At 37.4% G+C, this 15198-nt stretch overlaps 1 protein-coding gene across 6 annotated transcripts in view; it reads right to left on the reverse strand.

Moving 5' to 3' along the window:
* Positions 1-15198, reverse strand: part of KANSL1L (KAT8 regulatory NSL complex subunit 1 like) — a 179272-nt gene that overhangs the window by 148564 nt on the left and 15510 nt on the right. For all 6 annotated transcript variants that reach the window (XM_062190902.1, XM_062190921.1, XM_062190875.1 and 3 more), the window contains exon 2: positions 9747-10869. In XM_062190902.1, coding sequence (XP_062046886.1) covers positions 9747-10840 — 1094 coding nt within the window. In that variant the 5' untranslated portion in view covers positions 10841-10869. The remainder of the gene's footprint in view (positions 1-9746; positions 10870-15198) is intronic.

The raw sequence follows: 15198 nt of genomic DNA on the forward strand, positions 1-15198 counted from the left end.
AAACCTACCATAGTATTTTCCTATGAAGATAATTTGTTTAAAAATTACAGGTACATAGGATTTTTAAGTGATGACAATGATATAACTAGCATTAAGAAGGAATATTACTTATAATCACCTAAAGAGTTTTTTAAACAGTATTGTGCAAAAGGATGTTTCTCCATCTCTCCCCATTATATAATAATCAAGGCAATCTAAACAACAATTTAACTTGGTCATGCTCAGATGTGCAGGGGGTGAAGAAGAAAGGACTTATTTAATAAGTCAGAGCAAGATTAAAAGAAATGCATACATATACAAACAAGGTGAAGTTTTTAAATGGAAAACCTCTACTTCATAGTAATAAAGTTTCTTTTCATAGTTAAGAGAAAACAAACATGGGGTTGGCACTGTGGAACAGTAGGCTTAGACTCCACCTGTGGTGCCAGCATCCCATATGGGTGCTGGTTTGTGTCCTGGCTGCTTTTCCTCTAATCTAGCTCTCTGCAATGGTTTGGGAAAGCAGTGGAAGATGGCCCAGGTGCTTGTGGGACACCTGGAGGAAGCTCCTGGCTCCTGGCTTCGGATCAAGATGACCCAGCTCCAGCCATTGTGGCCATTTGGGGAGTGAACCAGTGGATAGAAGACCTCTCTCTTTCTCTCTTTCTCCCTCCTTCTATCTCTCTGTAACTCTACCTCTAAAATAAATAAATAAATAGATCTGTACTAAAAAGAAGACAAACACAACTTAACTTTGTTCTATGCCAGCTAGTTTTCAGATACAGTATTATAGCCTAAAATTGATGGTGTAATAATCCAGGCTATCACTTCTGCCAAACACAGAGCCAATCTAGGAAACACACAATCTATAAAGATCACAAATTATAAATAAGTCTTTTAAAAAATGAATGAGCTTGGGGCCGGTGCTGTGGCGCAGCGAATTAACTTCCTGGCCTGTGGTGCCAATCTCATATGGGCGCGGGTTTTAGTCCCTGCTGCTCCACTTCCAATCCAGCGCTCTGCTACGGACTGGGAAAGCAGTACAAGATGGCCCGAGTCCTTGGGCCCCTGCACCCGCGTGGGGGAGACCCGGAAGAAGCTCCTGGCTCCTGGCTTCGAACTGGCGCAGCTCCAGCCGTTGAGGCCAACTGGGGAGTGAACCATCGGATGGAAGACCTCTCTTTCTCTCTCTGCTTCTCCTCTCTCTGTAACTCTTTCAAATAAAATAAATAAATCTTTTTAAAAAAGAATGAGCTTATTTTAATTGAATTATTACTTTCTTCAAAAGTGTCCACATGCACCAGTGTAAGGTATTTCTTGACCATTTTTTTACTTGCTAATAATGCATTGCACGACTGCACTTTTGAATTGCTGCCTTTCACTTCCCTTCTGCTTGTCCTCTCACAAAATGGAAAAAGTTCTTCATTCAAGTATCATTGAAAATTCTCTAGAATTGTTTTCCATTCATTGTTTTGTTGAGTGAAATAAAACAAAATCAAGCTTCTCCCATCTATTTTAGAAGTACAGAGAATAAAAGAGATCATGAATGCAAAAACAGTTTGTTAATAAGCACATACAAATACAAAGGAACTCTTGTTTGCAATTTATCAGCGGAATATTATGAATTTCTTTACCCTTTGAATCTCACACTGAGTTCCTCTTGCTATTTATCCATTTCCTCAAAGGGGAATATGAGATCACCTGGCTTTTCAGTTCTTTTCCTTTCCACTGGCAAAAGAGTAAAGCAGGAACAAAACCATGCGTATTCACTTCTGTTGGTCTGTAAGAAACTACTTTGTTATTTCTGTTTTTCATTCTGGAAAGCTTTGCCCAACAGCTCTAACTTATCAACAATTCTCCTTTCTTGATGAATGCCTAAATCTGTTAAAAAGAATTTCCTTATTAAGCCTGCTTATTTACATATCTGAATGAAATCTCAAAGAAAAATTGAATAGATGGGGACTGGTCTGGATTTCCCCCCTTCCCCGAATATTTGAGACAGTTGTGTGATTTGGAAGATACTGGCAGGTTTCCTGGAATAGGACAAGGAACCGTGTTTCTTCATTTTCTAAAACTTCAGAGGATCAAAATAGGCTTGTGTCAAAATCTGTGAGTTTCTCCAACATTCATTCTGGAAGAAAATAACTGATCATCATTCCCTAGGAGAAAAGAGAAGAAATGCTAGAATCTGCAGGCTCTACTACCAGAAGAAAAATAACATAATGATAGCAGATTCTTATCAGTGACCCACCCACAGGCCCTCATATTTCACTAGTTCAATACACAGAGAGCTGACTGTTAAAACTACCAGTACCTACAGTTCATTAACTAAAGGGTTCTTTTTTATTCTTGCTAGAGCTTGCTTTGCCACTCAAGTATTAGAATGAAGTGTCAGGGAATTAACGCTACCACAACAACCTTCAACTAATAACTGATGAGACTGGTAAACAAATAATCATGCTCCTGACTTCTCAAAGTGGTTAACTCTAAGGCATGTATATTTACACTACTCCTCAAATTTTCCTCAGCAATATAAGCTCCAGTAAATTGCTTGATAAAGCAACTTTTAGTGGCATCATTTTCAATGCCTTATTATATTTTGGCACTTTATAATTTATATTTCCTCTAATCATTTCCAGGATTCTTTAGGTAGATAAGACAGCAGGAATCTGATTCAGAAATGTTAAGATTAACCTTGCTTAGGGTCATATAGCAAGTCATCTATCTAAATGATGTCCAGAACTTCAGCTCCTTCAGCAAAGGAAAAGAAAAATGTAAAATGTGAGTGGGGGGAAGGGAGATATTCTTTACATACTATATTTCAAACCAACAAAAAAATGCTTCTATTATCCTTTCCGAAGAAAACTGACTTTTTTCCTTCCAACGAATACTAGCCTCTCAATCAATAACTATTTTTAGCCCATCAATACTGTCATTATGAATTAACCTACTGCCTACATTTTTAGAGGGAACGCAAAGGAGGTAAATCAAATATTTACTTAAAACAACAATGGTAATGATAATGACTAATATACGTTCTTTTTTTCAATTTCCTAAAACAATTATATCCCTTCACAGAAAATTTCCTGATCAAAGTGAAGAAATTTATTTTCCTATCAGGACTGTAAACTGAAATAAAAATAGAAGGCATATAACAATAATATAATCTAAGGTTTTAAGGTAATTATATTTTACTCATTGGTTTTTAAAAATTACAAATGTTTGATGTTATAATAAAACCAGTGTCCATATTTTGGAATAGTTCACTCATTCATTCAAGGAACACACATTCATGTATGATCTAAAATGTACAAGATACACCTTGTGGCTAGTATGGAATTAGAAACAAAAGAAAGAGAAGAAAAAAACAGCAAGCAAAGTTAATGCAACTCCAGAATGAATGAAGAAAAACATCATATCCTGTTGTCCCTCATTGTCCATGTGGATTTGTTCCAGTACTCTGGAAGACAACAAAAATCTATGGATGTTCAAGTTTCTATATAAAATGTTGTACTACTTAAATATACAGACACACATCCTCCTATATAATTTAAATCATCTCTATATTACTTACAATACTTAATACTTAATACAATGCAAATGTTATGTAAAATAGCTGTAATACTGTATTACTGCAGGAATAATGACAAGGACATCTGCACATGTTTACAAAAGATGCAGTTTTTTCCTAATATTTTGACCCATGGTTGGTTGAATCCACGATGTGGAATCCACAGGTCCAGAGATTCAACTGTATATATACAGATATCTTACATATTGTCACCTACAATTTTTATATCTATATAACTACACATACATATACAGAAGTATTCATTTACTCAACAAATTTCCACAACCACTAAACCTAAGACAATGCCACGTAATAGGTATACAAAAGTAGTATGAGTAGTATTTTCTCTCAAATTGCTTAAAATCAAGTTGAACTAAACTTTAGTAACTCTGAAGTTGTTACTTAATTTGAGAAGTTCTTATATTCAGTAGAGGTAATAAAAATCTAATTAAAATTAAGATTCAGAGGTGGGCATCTGGCTGAGCTATTAGGACTCTGGTTGAGATTCCTACATCCTGGGGCCAGCGCTGTGGTGCAGCGGGTTAATGTCCTGGCCTGAAGTGCTGGCATCCCTTATGGGCGCCTGTTTGAGTCCCGGCTGCTCCCCTTCCAATCCAGCTCTCTGGTGTGGCCTGGGAAAGCAGTAGAAGATGGCCCAAGTCCTTGGGCCCCTGCACCATGTGGGAGACCCAGAAGAAGCTCCTGGCTCCTGGCTTCAGATCAGCACCAGCTCCAGCCGTGTGGCCATCTGGGGGAGTGAACCAGCAGATGAAAGACCTCTCTCTCTGTCTCTACCTCTCTCTGTAACTCTCTCAAATAAATAAAATAAATCTTAAAAAAAAAAAAAAAAGATTTCTACATTCCATACGAAAGTGGGTTCAATGTCCACCTTCCGTCTACAGCTTTCTACTAATGCCAAGCCTGAAAGGCAGCAATAATGTTGCAAGTAAATGGGTTCCTATAACCCATGGTGAAGATCTGGATTGCGTTTCCAGTTCCTAGCTTTGGTTAAGTCGTGGCCCAGACACAGCTATCGCTGACAATTGAGTAGTTCTCCCTCTCTCTGTCTCTCTGTCTCCCAACTCACTTTTAAAAATAAATAAGTAAATAAAATTCAGATCCAAAAATTCATTTTTAATCTGCTATTTTATGTTTAAGGTTTAATTATGAACTTTATATATTAAAAATTCATATCTACATTTGAAAAATGCGTTTTCAGCAACACAATGAATAAGAAAACTAAATTTAAAACAAAGAAAATAAACTTACTAGGATAAATGTTTTAAAACAAAAAATAAATTTGAAACATTACTAATTCCAATGTAAGGAAACAGTAACTATTTTATATTTACAAAAAAAGATACAAATAATTAAACTTGAGTTATTCATTTTCAAAACTCAGAATGAAACATTGAGAAATAATGTTTCTCACAAGAAGTCTCTATTAACAAAAACATTCAAAACAAAATTTAATATCTAAAATATGAGAAGGTATATAAAATTAAGAAATACTAAATGAGCTACAAGTAGTAAAACAAAACAATAAAACAAATCAACCTAAACAATTATCTAATAATTCAGTGAAATAATTGAAAATGTTCTTATAAAAAATTAGTACTGGAGCTGGTACTGTGGCACAGTGAAGTAAGCCTCTGCCTGTGGTGCTGGCATCCCATATGGGTGCCTTTTCCTGTCCTGGCTGCTCCACTGCCCATCCAGCTCCCTGCTAGGGGTCTGGGAAAGCAGTGGAAGATGGCCCAAGTACTTAGGCCCCTGCACCCACGTCTCCTGGTTTAGGGTGGGCCCAGCTCTGGTCGTTGCAGTCATTTGGGGAGTGAACTAGCAGATGGAAGACCTCTCTTTCTGTCTCTACCTCTCTCTATAACTCTGTCTTTAAAATAACTAAAATAAATCTTTAAAAAATAATATTTAAAGTTCACAAAATAATTAATTTCCTAAAATATATATTTAGTGTCCCTGAGGTCCCTCCAGCAGATTATAGGAAAAAGAAAGTTTAACAAATAAACTTTCTTAGCCAGAATTCAATCATTTCTAGGCTACCTTACATCAGTTTTCTTCAATAAACTGGCATAAAAAACTTTTCAACAGTTTGAATTTCCCTATTTGTGCTGGTTTTTTTTTTTTTTTTTTTAACAAATGTCTGAATGAAGTGGTCTCTCACTAAACTCAAAGAGCAAATGTCAATTAAAACAAAATGTTCTGAACAATCATGAGTAGTCTTCAAAGAGTTCACTGAAAATGTGTATTATGAAAAAACTATGCATGGAGTTTAGCTTTTTGTATCGAAATAAACTTATCTTTGAATTACATTTTTCCATGAATTTTTTGCATGCTCTTGCAATTATGTACTTTTATATACAGAAAATTAACCAAAAGTATAAAACATGGCTTCTAAGCATAATAGAGATGGGGTTATTAACACTACCAGATATACTTGCAAACCATATGAAGCAAAATAGAACTTAATGATAAACTATATAGTGGACTAAGTGCCATAGAAAATCAGTGAAAGAAAATACTAACAAACTACTATTATAGGTGCTCCCATTCAAGTCCCAGCTGCTCCACTTCTGATCCAGCTCCCTATTGCTTTCCCTGAGAAAGCTGGTTTTGACCTGGCCCTGTTTTGGCCATCTGCGGAATAATCCAGCAGATGGAAGATCTCTTTCTAACACTGACTTTCAAATAAATACAACAGTTTTTTGGAAAAAGAAAAAAAAAAAAATACCGGGGCCAGCACTGTGGCTTAGCGGGTAAAGTGGCTGCCTGCAGTGCTGGCATCCCATATGGTGACGGTTTGAGTCCCAGCAGCTCCTCTTCCAATCCAGCTTTCTGCTATGGCCGGGGAAAGCAGTATGTTAAATTGATCTTCTGTATACAAAGATAATTGAAAATGAATCTGGATGTGAATGGAAGGGGAGAGGGAGTGGGAGAGGGGAGGGTTGTGGGTGGGAGGGAAGTTATGGGGGGGGAAAAAGCCATTGTAATCCATAAGCTGCACTTTGGAAATTTATATTCATTAAATAAAAGTAAAAAAAAAAAAATGGCCCAAGTCCTTGGGCCCCTACACCCATGTGGGAGAGCTGGAAGAAGCACCTGGCTCCTGGCTTCGGATCTGCTCAGCTCTGGCCGTTGTGGCCAATTGGGGAATGAACCAGTGGATGGAAGACCTCTCTCTCTCTCTCTGCCTCTCCTTCTCTCTCTGTGTTAACTCTGCTTTTCAAACAAATATTTTTTAAAAGAAAAATAATATCATCATAGGTCAAAATAGCCTGGGAAGAAAAAGTTTCTTATTTCTGATCATCCATCAGCTTAAATTGAATTATGTCAAAACTATCATAAATATAAAAATTGCTAAATTTCTAGATGTTATTTGGAACACCTGTGCCTAGTAAGTTTTCTTTTTTCTTATTTAAGATTTATTTATTTACTTGAAAGTCAGAGTTACAGAGAGAAGGAGAGGCAGAGAGAGAGAGAGGTCTTCCATCTGCTAGTTCACTCCCCAGATGGCTACAATGGCCAGAGCTGAGAATTTGAAGCCAGGAACTATAGCTTCCTGCAGGTGCAGGGTCCCAAGGACTTAGGGTATCTTCTACTGCTTTCCTTTGCCACAGCAGAGAGCTAGATCAGAAAGTGGAACAGCCAGGACTCGAACCAGCACCCACATGGGATGCCAGCACTGCAGGCGGCTGCCTTTCCCGCTACATCAGCGCTGGCCCTGCCTAATAAGTTTTGTAGCCATAGTATAAATTGAATATAATATTGAGAAAGCAACAAGGTACAAGAGAACAAGCATGGGTTTAGACTTATACATATTATAGCAAAGTCTGGTTGTACCACTTATTTGGCTTTGACTAGGGGCAAGCTGCTTAACCATGCTGAGTTTGTTTCTTCTTAAATGAAACAAAGATAAAAACAATTACTTCCCAAAGTTGTTGAAATAATTAAATTTGATATTATATGTAACTAATTAAAACAATGCCAGCCAGAAAAATAAAATTTGCTAACTACTTTAACTCCCACATCCAAATAATTTTTTTAAAAGAGTTATTTTATTTATTTGAAAGTCAGAGTTACAGAGAGAGAAGGAGAGGCAGAGAGAGAGAGAGGTCTTCCATTCTGCTGGTTCACTCCCCAAATGACCACAATGGCCAGAGCTGAGCAGATCCAAAGCTAGGAGCCAGGAGCATCTTCCAGGTCTCCCACATGGTACAGGGGCCCAAGGACTTGGGCCATCTTCTACTGCTTTCCCAGGGCACAGCAGGGAACTGGATTGGAAGAGCAGCAGCCGGGACTAGAACCAGCACCCATATGGGATGCCAGTACTGCAGGCTGGAGCTTTAACCTGCTGCGCCACAGTGCCAGCCCCTACCAAATAAATTTCAATTACAGTGATACTAGAACATGAAACAAGCTGGAAAGCTCACTTTGCTTTACATTTATTCTGTACTGTAAAAATTAATATACTGATCTTCTATTTATTAGCAAAAAATAATGTATTTGGCTTCTAACTGTATAATGATTCTCATTCATATTTGAGAATTTGAAAAAGGGATGGACTTCCTCCCCCTAAAATGCCACATAATCACACAGCAATTTGCATCAATTTGGGGACATCAACAGATTCCCTGAAAGTTAAGATAAAAATTGTGTTCTATCTGCCTATTTAAATTAAGTCAAAATAAATAACATTCAACATTCAGTTCCTTACTTTCATTGGCCAAATTTCAAATGCTCAATGGCTATTGGGGGCTAATGCCTATCAGCAGAGATACAGAATGTTTTTCTATCATCTCAGAAACGTCAACTGGACAGAGTTATTCCGGAATGTTACCTTAGTATGATAACACACTATCTTTTCTCTACTTTTTACAAAATATCTAGATATCTCTCTTTCAAGTAAATGGCCAAGAGGGCAGAGGTTGTGAATATTTAACCCACAAGTGAACCTCTAGTGTCTAGCACATCATAAGCACTTGATGGGTATATTATGGCAGATACTTTAATTTTATTTTACTTAATTCAGCAAAAATGTACTGAGTTAGTAGAGGCTATACCTTAAAGTTATGGATTCAATGCATATATAAATAGTATTTTTTAAAAATAGTAGCAGGTCACTTTACATATATTCTGAACTGATAAACTCCAAAAGCTAATGAAGATTACCTATGTGCAAACTTTAAGTTATTTTACTTTTAGTTATATAGGAATTAAGCCTTTATTTTATTCAAGAATGGAAAAGAATGGTTATTTATAGCTTTTTGGTTTTTATTATTCCTTTTTGAGTTTTCCTAGGTAGAACAGTTGAGTAATTTATTTTTAAATAGTATGTAAAGTCAGCTCTCCATATCCACAGATTGTATTCATATATTCAATGAACCAAAAATCTAAACTATTTTTTTAAAAGGGGTGGCTATTTGGTTCAGAAGTTAAGTCGTTGCTTAGGATGCCCACATCCCATATGGGCATGCCTGGTTTTGAGTTCTGGCTCCTGCACTTCCAATTAAGCTTCCTGCTAATGTGCATACCCTAGAAAGTGGTAGAGATAGCTCAAGTACTTGGGTCCAAACCACCAATGTGGGAGACCCAAATGGAGTTCTAGGCTCCTGGCTTCAGCTTGGCCCATCCCTGGCTATTTCAGGCAATTGGGGAGTAAACAGCAGTTGCAAGATCTCTGAACTCTGCCTTTCAAACAAAATAAAATAAATTTAAAAGATTTTAATAAACCATTTTTTAAAAATTGTACACATTGAATACGTACAGACTTTTTTTCCTGTCATCATTCCCTATATCATAAAACAATTATTTACACATTTACATTGTATTAGGTATTATGAGTAATCAAGAGATGATTCAAAGTATACCAGAAGATAAGGTAGGCTATATGCAAATACTATGCCAATTCATATAAGGGATGTGAGAATCCTTGGATTTTGGTATCCATGGGGGTGGGGCAGGACTAGAATCAATCCTCAGTGGATACTGAGGGATGACTGTATATATTCACACACAATAGTTTAATGAACAAAACATTTCAAATATTTACCAGTTTTATAATTTAAAGATATAGCATTAAAATTTTAGAAAATCCACTTCCTTTTAACATATTTTGGAAAAAAGACAATTGCTGCTACATACAGAAGAAAAAAAGGTCTAATAATAATTTTGCACTTACACTGCCACATTTTTTCTAATGGCATATTCATCCAAATCGTCATCAGAGCTGCTATCAGTAGCATCAGAATCCAGCCCCTCTTCAACATGAGACAACAACCCTGTAGCAGACAGTGCAAATCTTTGGATTTCTGCAGCTGTACACTGTGCAAAGCCATTTTTTGTATCATTCCACAATTTATTCTCTGCAGTCAATATATTAACTTCTGGCTTAACTTCAGTGCATTTAGGTGAAGTATTATCCATAATTGTGGTAGGTTCATGAAAGATCTTCATGTTGGGGAGCTGATGTTTCACAGAAAATTTCATTTGCTGACCATAGTGCTTAACAACATGCTTTGCCAGGAGCATCTGCAAATGTTTCTGAGTTCTTCTAGCCTGGCTAAGTAAAATTTTCTGTTTGCTTACACAATGAAGTAGCCGAGCATTCACTTCCTCCTCTTTTTCAGCAGCTGTGGAACTAATAAGAACATTTGAGTGGCCAGGTCCAATTTTCTTTTGAGCACAGTTCAATGAACCCTTTTTAATCTCGGCATCACTAAGCTTATCCAAAAGTGCCTTCTTTTGGTACCATTTACAGTTTTGCAGTTGCATTTTATCTGCATTTGTGTCTTTGGATATATTTATATTTGAGTCCAAAATAATTTGTATATCTTTCATGCACTGACTTGTGGTATCTGATAGAGGTTCTTTTGTGAGGAACTCTTCAGAGTGAGAATGGCAGATTTTACTTAACTGAATGTTTTTGCCATTACACAATATGCTTTTCAGTTTATTGCAACTGGGCTCCCCTGATGCCTTTTGGTTGTAACTCTCAGTGTATTTATTTAATGCGGAATTAGAACTCATTAAAATCACCGTCTGATAATGTTTTGAAGACTGTGGGGAGCCAAAATGTTTTAAATTCACAAAATTAGTATTAAGAGTAGATTCAGAAGTAGGAAATCCCAGCATCTGAGAGAAAGTGTCTCGCGTTAGCTTTTCATCCACAATTCTTGGACTTTCAATGCATAGCATCTTGTCAGACTCCATGGCACTTGGCAAAGATGAAAAGCAGATTCCCTTTGTTGTTGCCTCCCTCAAAGCTGGGGTCATGGCGATTCCTGCAGAGAATTTCCGGAAGCCTAAAATAATGTAAAAATAAATGATCAGATATCTATAAAGAAGTTTTATGATTATACTTTTCTCAAGGCTAACATTTTTTATGTCTATGATTAAAACACATAAACCCAAACTCCTCCTTCATCTCCCAAATCCCAATATTATCTCAATAACTACTAAGTTATTCTTCACTCTGACTCTTGGCCTACTATCCAAAATTTTTACTAAAGTTTCATACTACTTAGCACAGCATATGTGCCTAGAGAACATTTGTGGACATAATTACATCTCAGGATGTCATTTTTAAACAGGCGAAAAGGAAAAAATAAACTCTAACCTGGAATAAGGTAATCACTGTGAAAAAAAATGTGGATCAATCTATACTTTTGATCTAAAGTACAAATTATTGGGGCCAGCACTGTGGCATAGTGGGTTACCTGCAGTGCAGGCATCCCACATGGGCACCAGTTTAGTTCTTGGCTGTTCCACTTCCAATCCAGCTCCTTGATCATGCACCTGGGAAAGCAGCAGACTATGGCCTAAGTACTTAGGCCCCTGCCACCCTCGTGGGAGACCCAGAAGAAGCTCCTGGCTCTTGGCTTTTGTCTGGCTCAACTCCGGCCATGGTGGCCATTTGGGGAGTAAACAGCAGATGGAAGATTCTGTCTCTGTCTCTCTCTCTTTCTCTGTAACTCTGGCTTTCAAGTAAATAAATCTTTTTTAAAAAGAATTATTATCTCTATAAAATATAATAAATTGCTCTTACCTAGCATTTCTAAACTTAATCTGGACAGTCTTAATAAAAACTAAAACAATACTACGTATATGTGTAAGAAGGTCTAAAGGAGCTGAACTATAAACAAAAACGTATAAATAACTTCACAATGAGGGGCGCACGTTGTGGCACAGCAGGTTAGCCTGCCTCCTACAATGCCAGCATCTCATATAGGTGCCATTTCACGTCCCAGCTGCTCCACTGTGATCCAGCTTCCTCTAATGGTTTCAGAAAGCAGTGGAAGATAGCCCAAGTACTTGGGCCCCTGAGCCCACATCTCTCTATGGGAGATCTAGATGATGTGCCATTGGTTTGGCACAGCCTGGGCCAATGCAGCCATTTAGAGAGTCAACCAGAGGACAGAAGATCTCTTTCTGTTTGTCTCTCTGTCTCTCTTTCTCTGTAACTCTGCCTTTCAAATAAATAAATCTTTTTGTAAGAATGTGACAATGAAAATTTGCCTAATCTTCAATATATTTAAATTCTTCCTGAAAAAGTATCTGCAATTTTTTTTCACTTTTCACAAATGGATAGTCATCAGTAGTCATTCATTACAAAAGATGTTACCTCTGCCTGGAAAACAGAGAATGTACCAGATGACCAGTAAAGATTAATCCCATAAGTAGGCAAATTCCATTGTATCATATCAAAAGAAAAAGTGTAAAACCACATATTCTAACAGAAAAAGATAATTCAGTAACATTAAAAATTCTAAAGTCTGAGTAGTGAGAAATTTTTACAATAGTGACAGTTACAAGTTTTTAAAGACATCTAATACTTAGAACTGAGATGATCCATAATTTGTTTCAACATACATGACAGTTGATAGTCATTTAAATAGCCACACGCTCATATTATGTGTTCTAAAATGCTAGGTATAATGCTGCTTCCTACATTTCTAAAATTTTTTCAAACACTAACAAGAATGACCAAGGAGAAAAATAAGGCACCATCATATCTTTATAATAACACAAGTGACAAACAGGGTTAAAGCATGTGATAACTGCAACATATATACATCAACAACCAGAATGCATAAAGAACTCCTACAAATGGGCAAAGAGTAGAACAATCAGGTACTTCCTAGATGATTAAATCCAAATGATCATGAAACACATACTCAATCACACAATAAGGGAAATATAAATTAACAAAGGCCAGCTCTCCTCCCAGGCCAGCCAAGTAATGAAAGTCAACAGAGTGCCTTCCCCTAGGAGGTTCACACCTCCCTTAGGATATACCCCATGTGAAGAGATAGATAGGTCTGGGCCTCTTAACTTACAAAGCCTAAAGCGCAACATATTATCAAGCCCCTTCTGTCAGGTTCTATTGGCCTCTCAATCAGAAAACTTAATTGTAGCTTAGACAGCACCTTTCTTAGCTCCTCTAATAATGACTCTGTCCTTTGTTCTAGACCCTGTCTAGTGCACTTGGACCTCATTCCTTTGTAATCATAACCTCTACTCTACCACCAATGGCTCTACTCCCAACCTGTGTGTACTGATGGTCCTCTTCCCCACTTAATGCTGTATAATTGTTCAAAATTTCCCTACAGCCAAACCCCTCTACCTACAAAAGATGAGTGACTTTTTTCCCAGTCTTGGCTGGAATCAGCTTTCCGGTCTGTTGGGTGTTCCCCAATAAGCCCTTCCCCCCCCCCCCAAAAAAAAAGAGGGAGGTGCCTTTCTCTGAAGGGAGGAGAGAACTTCCACTTACTATGACCTTGTCTAAATATGATCAGAGTCTGTGAACTTGGAAGGCTTCCATAGCCTTGGCAACTCAGGATGGGAGCCTAGGGTGGATACTGGCGCCATAACTTGAGTGTCAATTTGTTGGGTCAACAACAGGAGTCACTGTGCACTTGCTCCTCATGTGGGATCTCAGTCCTTAATATGCTATACATTGTGATTTAATGCTATAACTAGTACTCAAACAGTATGTTTCACTTTGTGTTTCTGTGTGGGTGCAAACTGTTGAAATCTTTACTTAATATATACTAAATTGATCTTCTGTATATAAAGAGAATTGAAAATGAATCTTGATGTGAATGGAAGGGGAGAGGGAGTGGGAAAAGGGAGGGTTGCGGATGGGAGGGAAGTTATGGGGGGGAAGCCATTGTAATCCATAAGCTGTACATTGGAATTTTATATTCATTAAATAAAAGTTAAAAAAAAAGAATACAAAAGAAAAAAAAGAGATTTGCATTTGAACTACAAATTTTATTACTTGGGAGAAAAATACTAAATGTAAAAATGAACAAATATTAATTATGCTAATTCTGAGATGTAAAAATATAGGTTTGTCTTTTTTACAGACATTTTATTATTTAATGTCTCAAATAGGTAGCAATTTCTGTATAATCCTCTCACCAAATCTTAACTGCAAACTTATACTTTTATATGATATCTCAAAATAAGCCAAAAAAGACACAAACATTTGACACAGCAGATAAGGCAGGGCTTAGGATGCTCATATCCCATATGAAAGTGCCTGGGTTAGAGTTCTGGCTCTACTTAGAATTCTACCTTCCTGCTGAGATGCACCCTGGGAGACAGCAATGATAGCTTAGTCCTTGGGTTCCTGTTACTTATTTGGGAGACCTGGATTGAGTTTTAGACTCCTGGCATATGCCTGGTCCTGCCCTAGCTGTTGCAGACATTTGGGCAGTGAAACAGATGGAAGATCTCCCTGAATCTGTCTCTCTATCTCTGCTTTTCAAATAAAAAGTACTTTTAAAAAGCAGTAAACATATATTATATATATATATATATATATTACATTCCCATTTATCCCAAATCAAAAATAAGTAAAACCAGGAAAACAAAAACAAACAGATGCTTTTCTATATTTCACATTATTATACTGAAACAGAAAAAAAACAAAACAAGCTAGCATTAAGAAATCTTTTCAGTGAATCATGCTTTTTTTTTTTTTTTTTTTTTTTATCTTTTGGACAGGCAGAGTGGACAGTAAGAGAGAGAGAGAGACAGAGAGAAAGGTCTTCCTTTTCTGCCGTTGGTTCACCCTCCAATGGCCGCTGCGGATGGCGCATCTTGCTGATCCGAAGCCAGGAGCCAGGTGCTTCCTCCTGGTCTCCCATGTGGGTGCAGGGCCCAAGCACTTGGGCCATCCTCCACTGCCTTCCCGGGCCATAGCAGAGAGCTGGACTGGAAGAGGAGCAACCGGGACAGAACCCGGTGCCCCAACTGGGACTAGAACCCGGGGTGTAGGCGCCGCAGGTGGAGGATTAGCCTATTGAGCTGTGGTGCTGGTGAATCATGCCTTTTAATATACAAAGACCCACAATAGTATTTAGCATCTGCATTGTTCTCTAAGGAGAACTATCTTAATCACCAACCTTGCTGATGGTATAGTAATATTCAAAAGACACTATACTATCTCACCACCACCACCTTCTCCTTAAAAATGTGAACAGGGTGCTATGGATATAATCAAAGTACCAATCAGCAGGGATAGAAGGTAAAATAACAAGAGGCAGACGAATTCATCATAGACCCTGGATAAGGAAAAGGGAAAACTAAAAATAAGGAGGAAGAAGACACACAGATTAGCAGTT

The sequence above is a fragment of the Lepus europaeus genome, chromosome 1 (assembly GCF_033115175.1).
Source record: "Lepus europaeus isolate LE1 chromosome 1, mLepTim1.pri, whole genome shotgun sequence".
Lineage (NCBI taxonomy): Eukaryota > Metazoa > Chordata > Mammalia > Lagomorpha > Leporidae > Lepus > Lepus europaeus.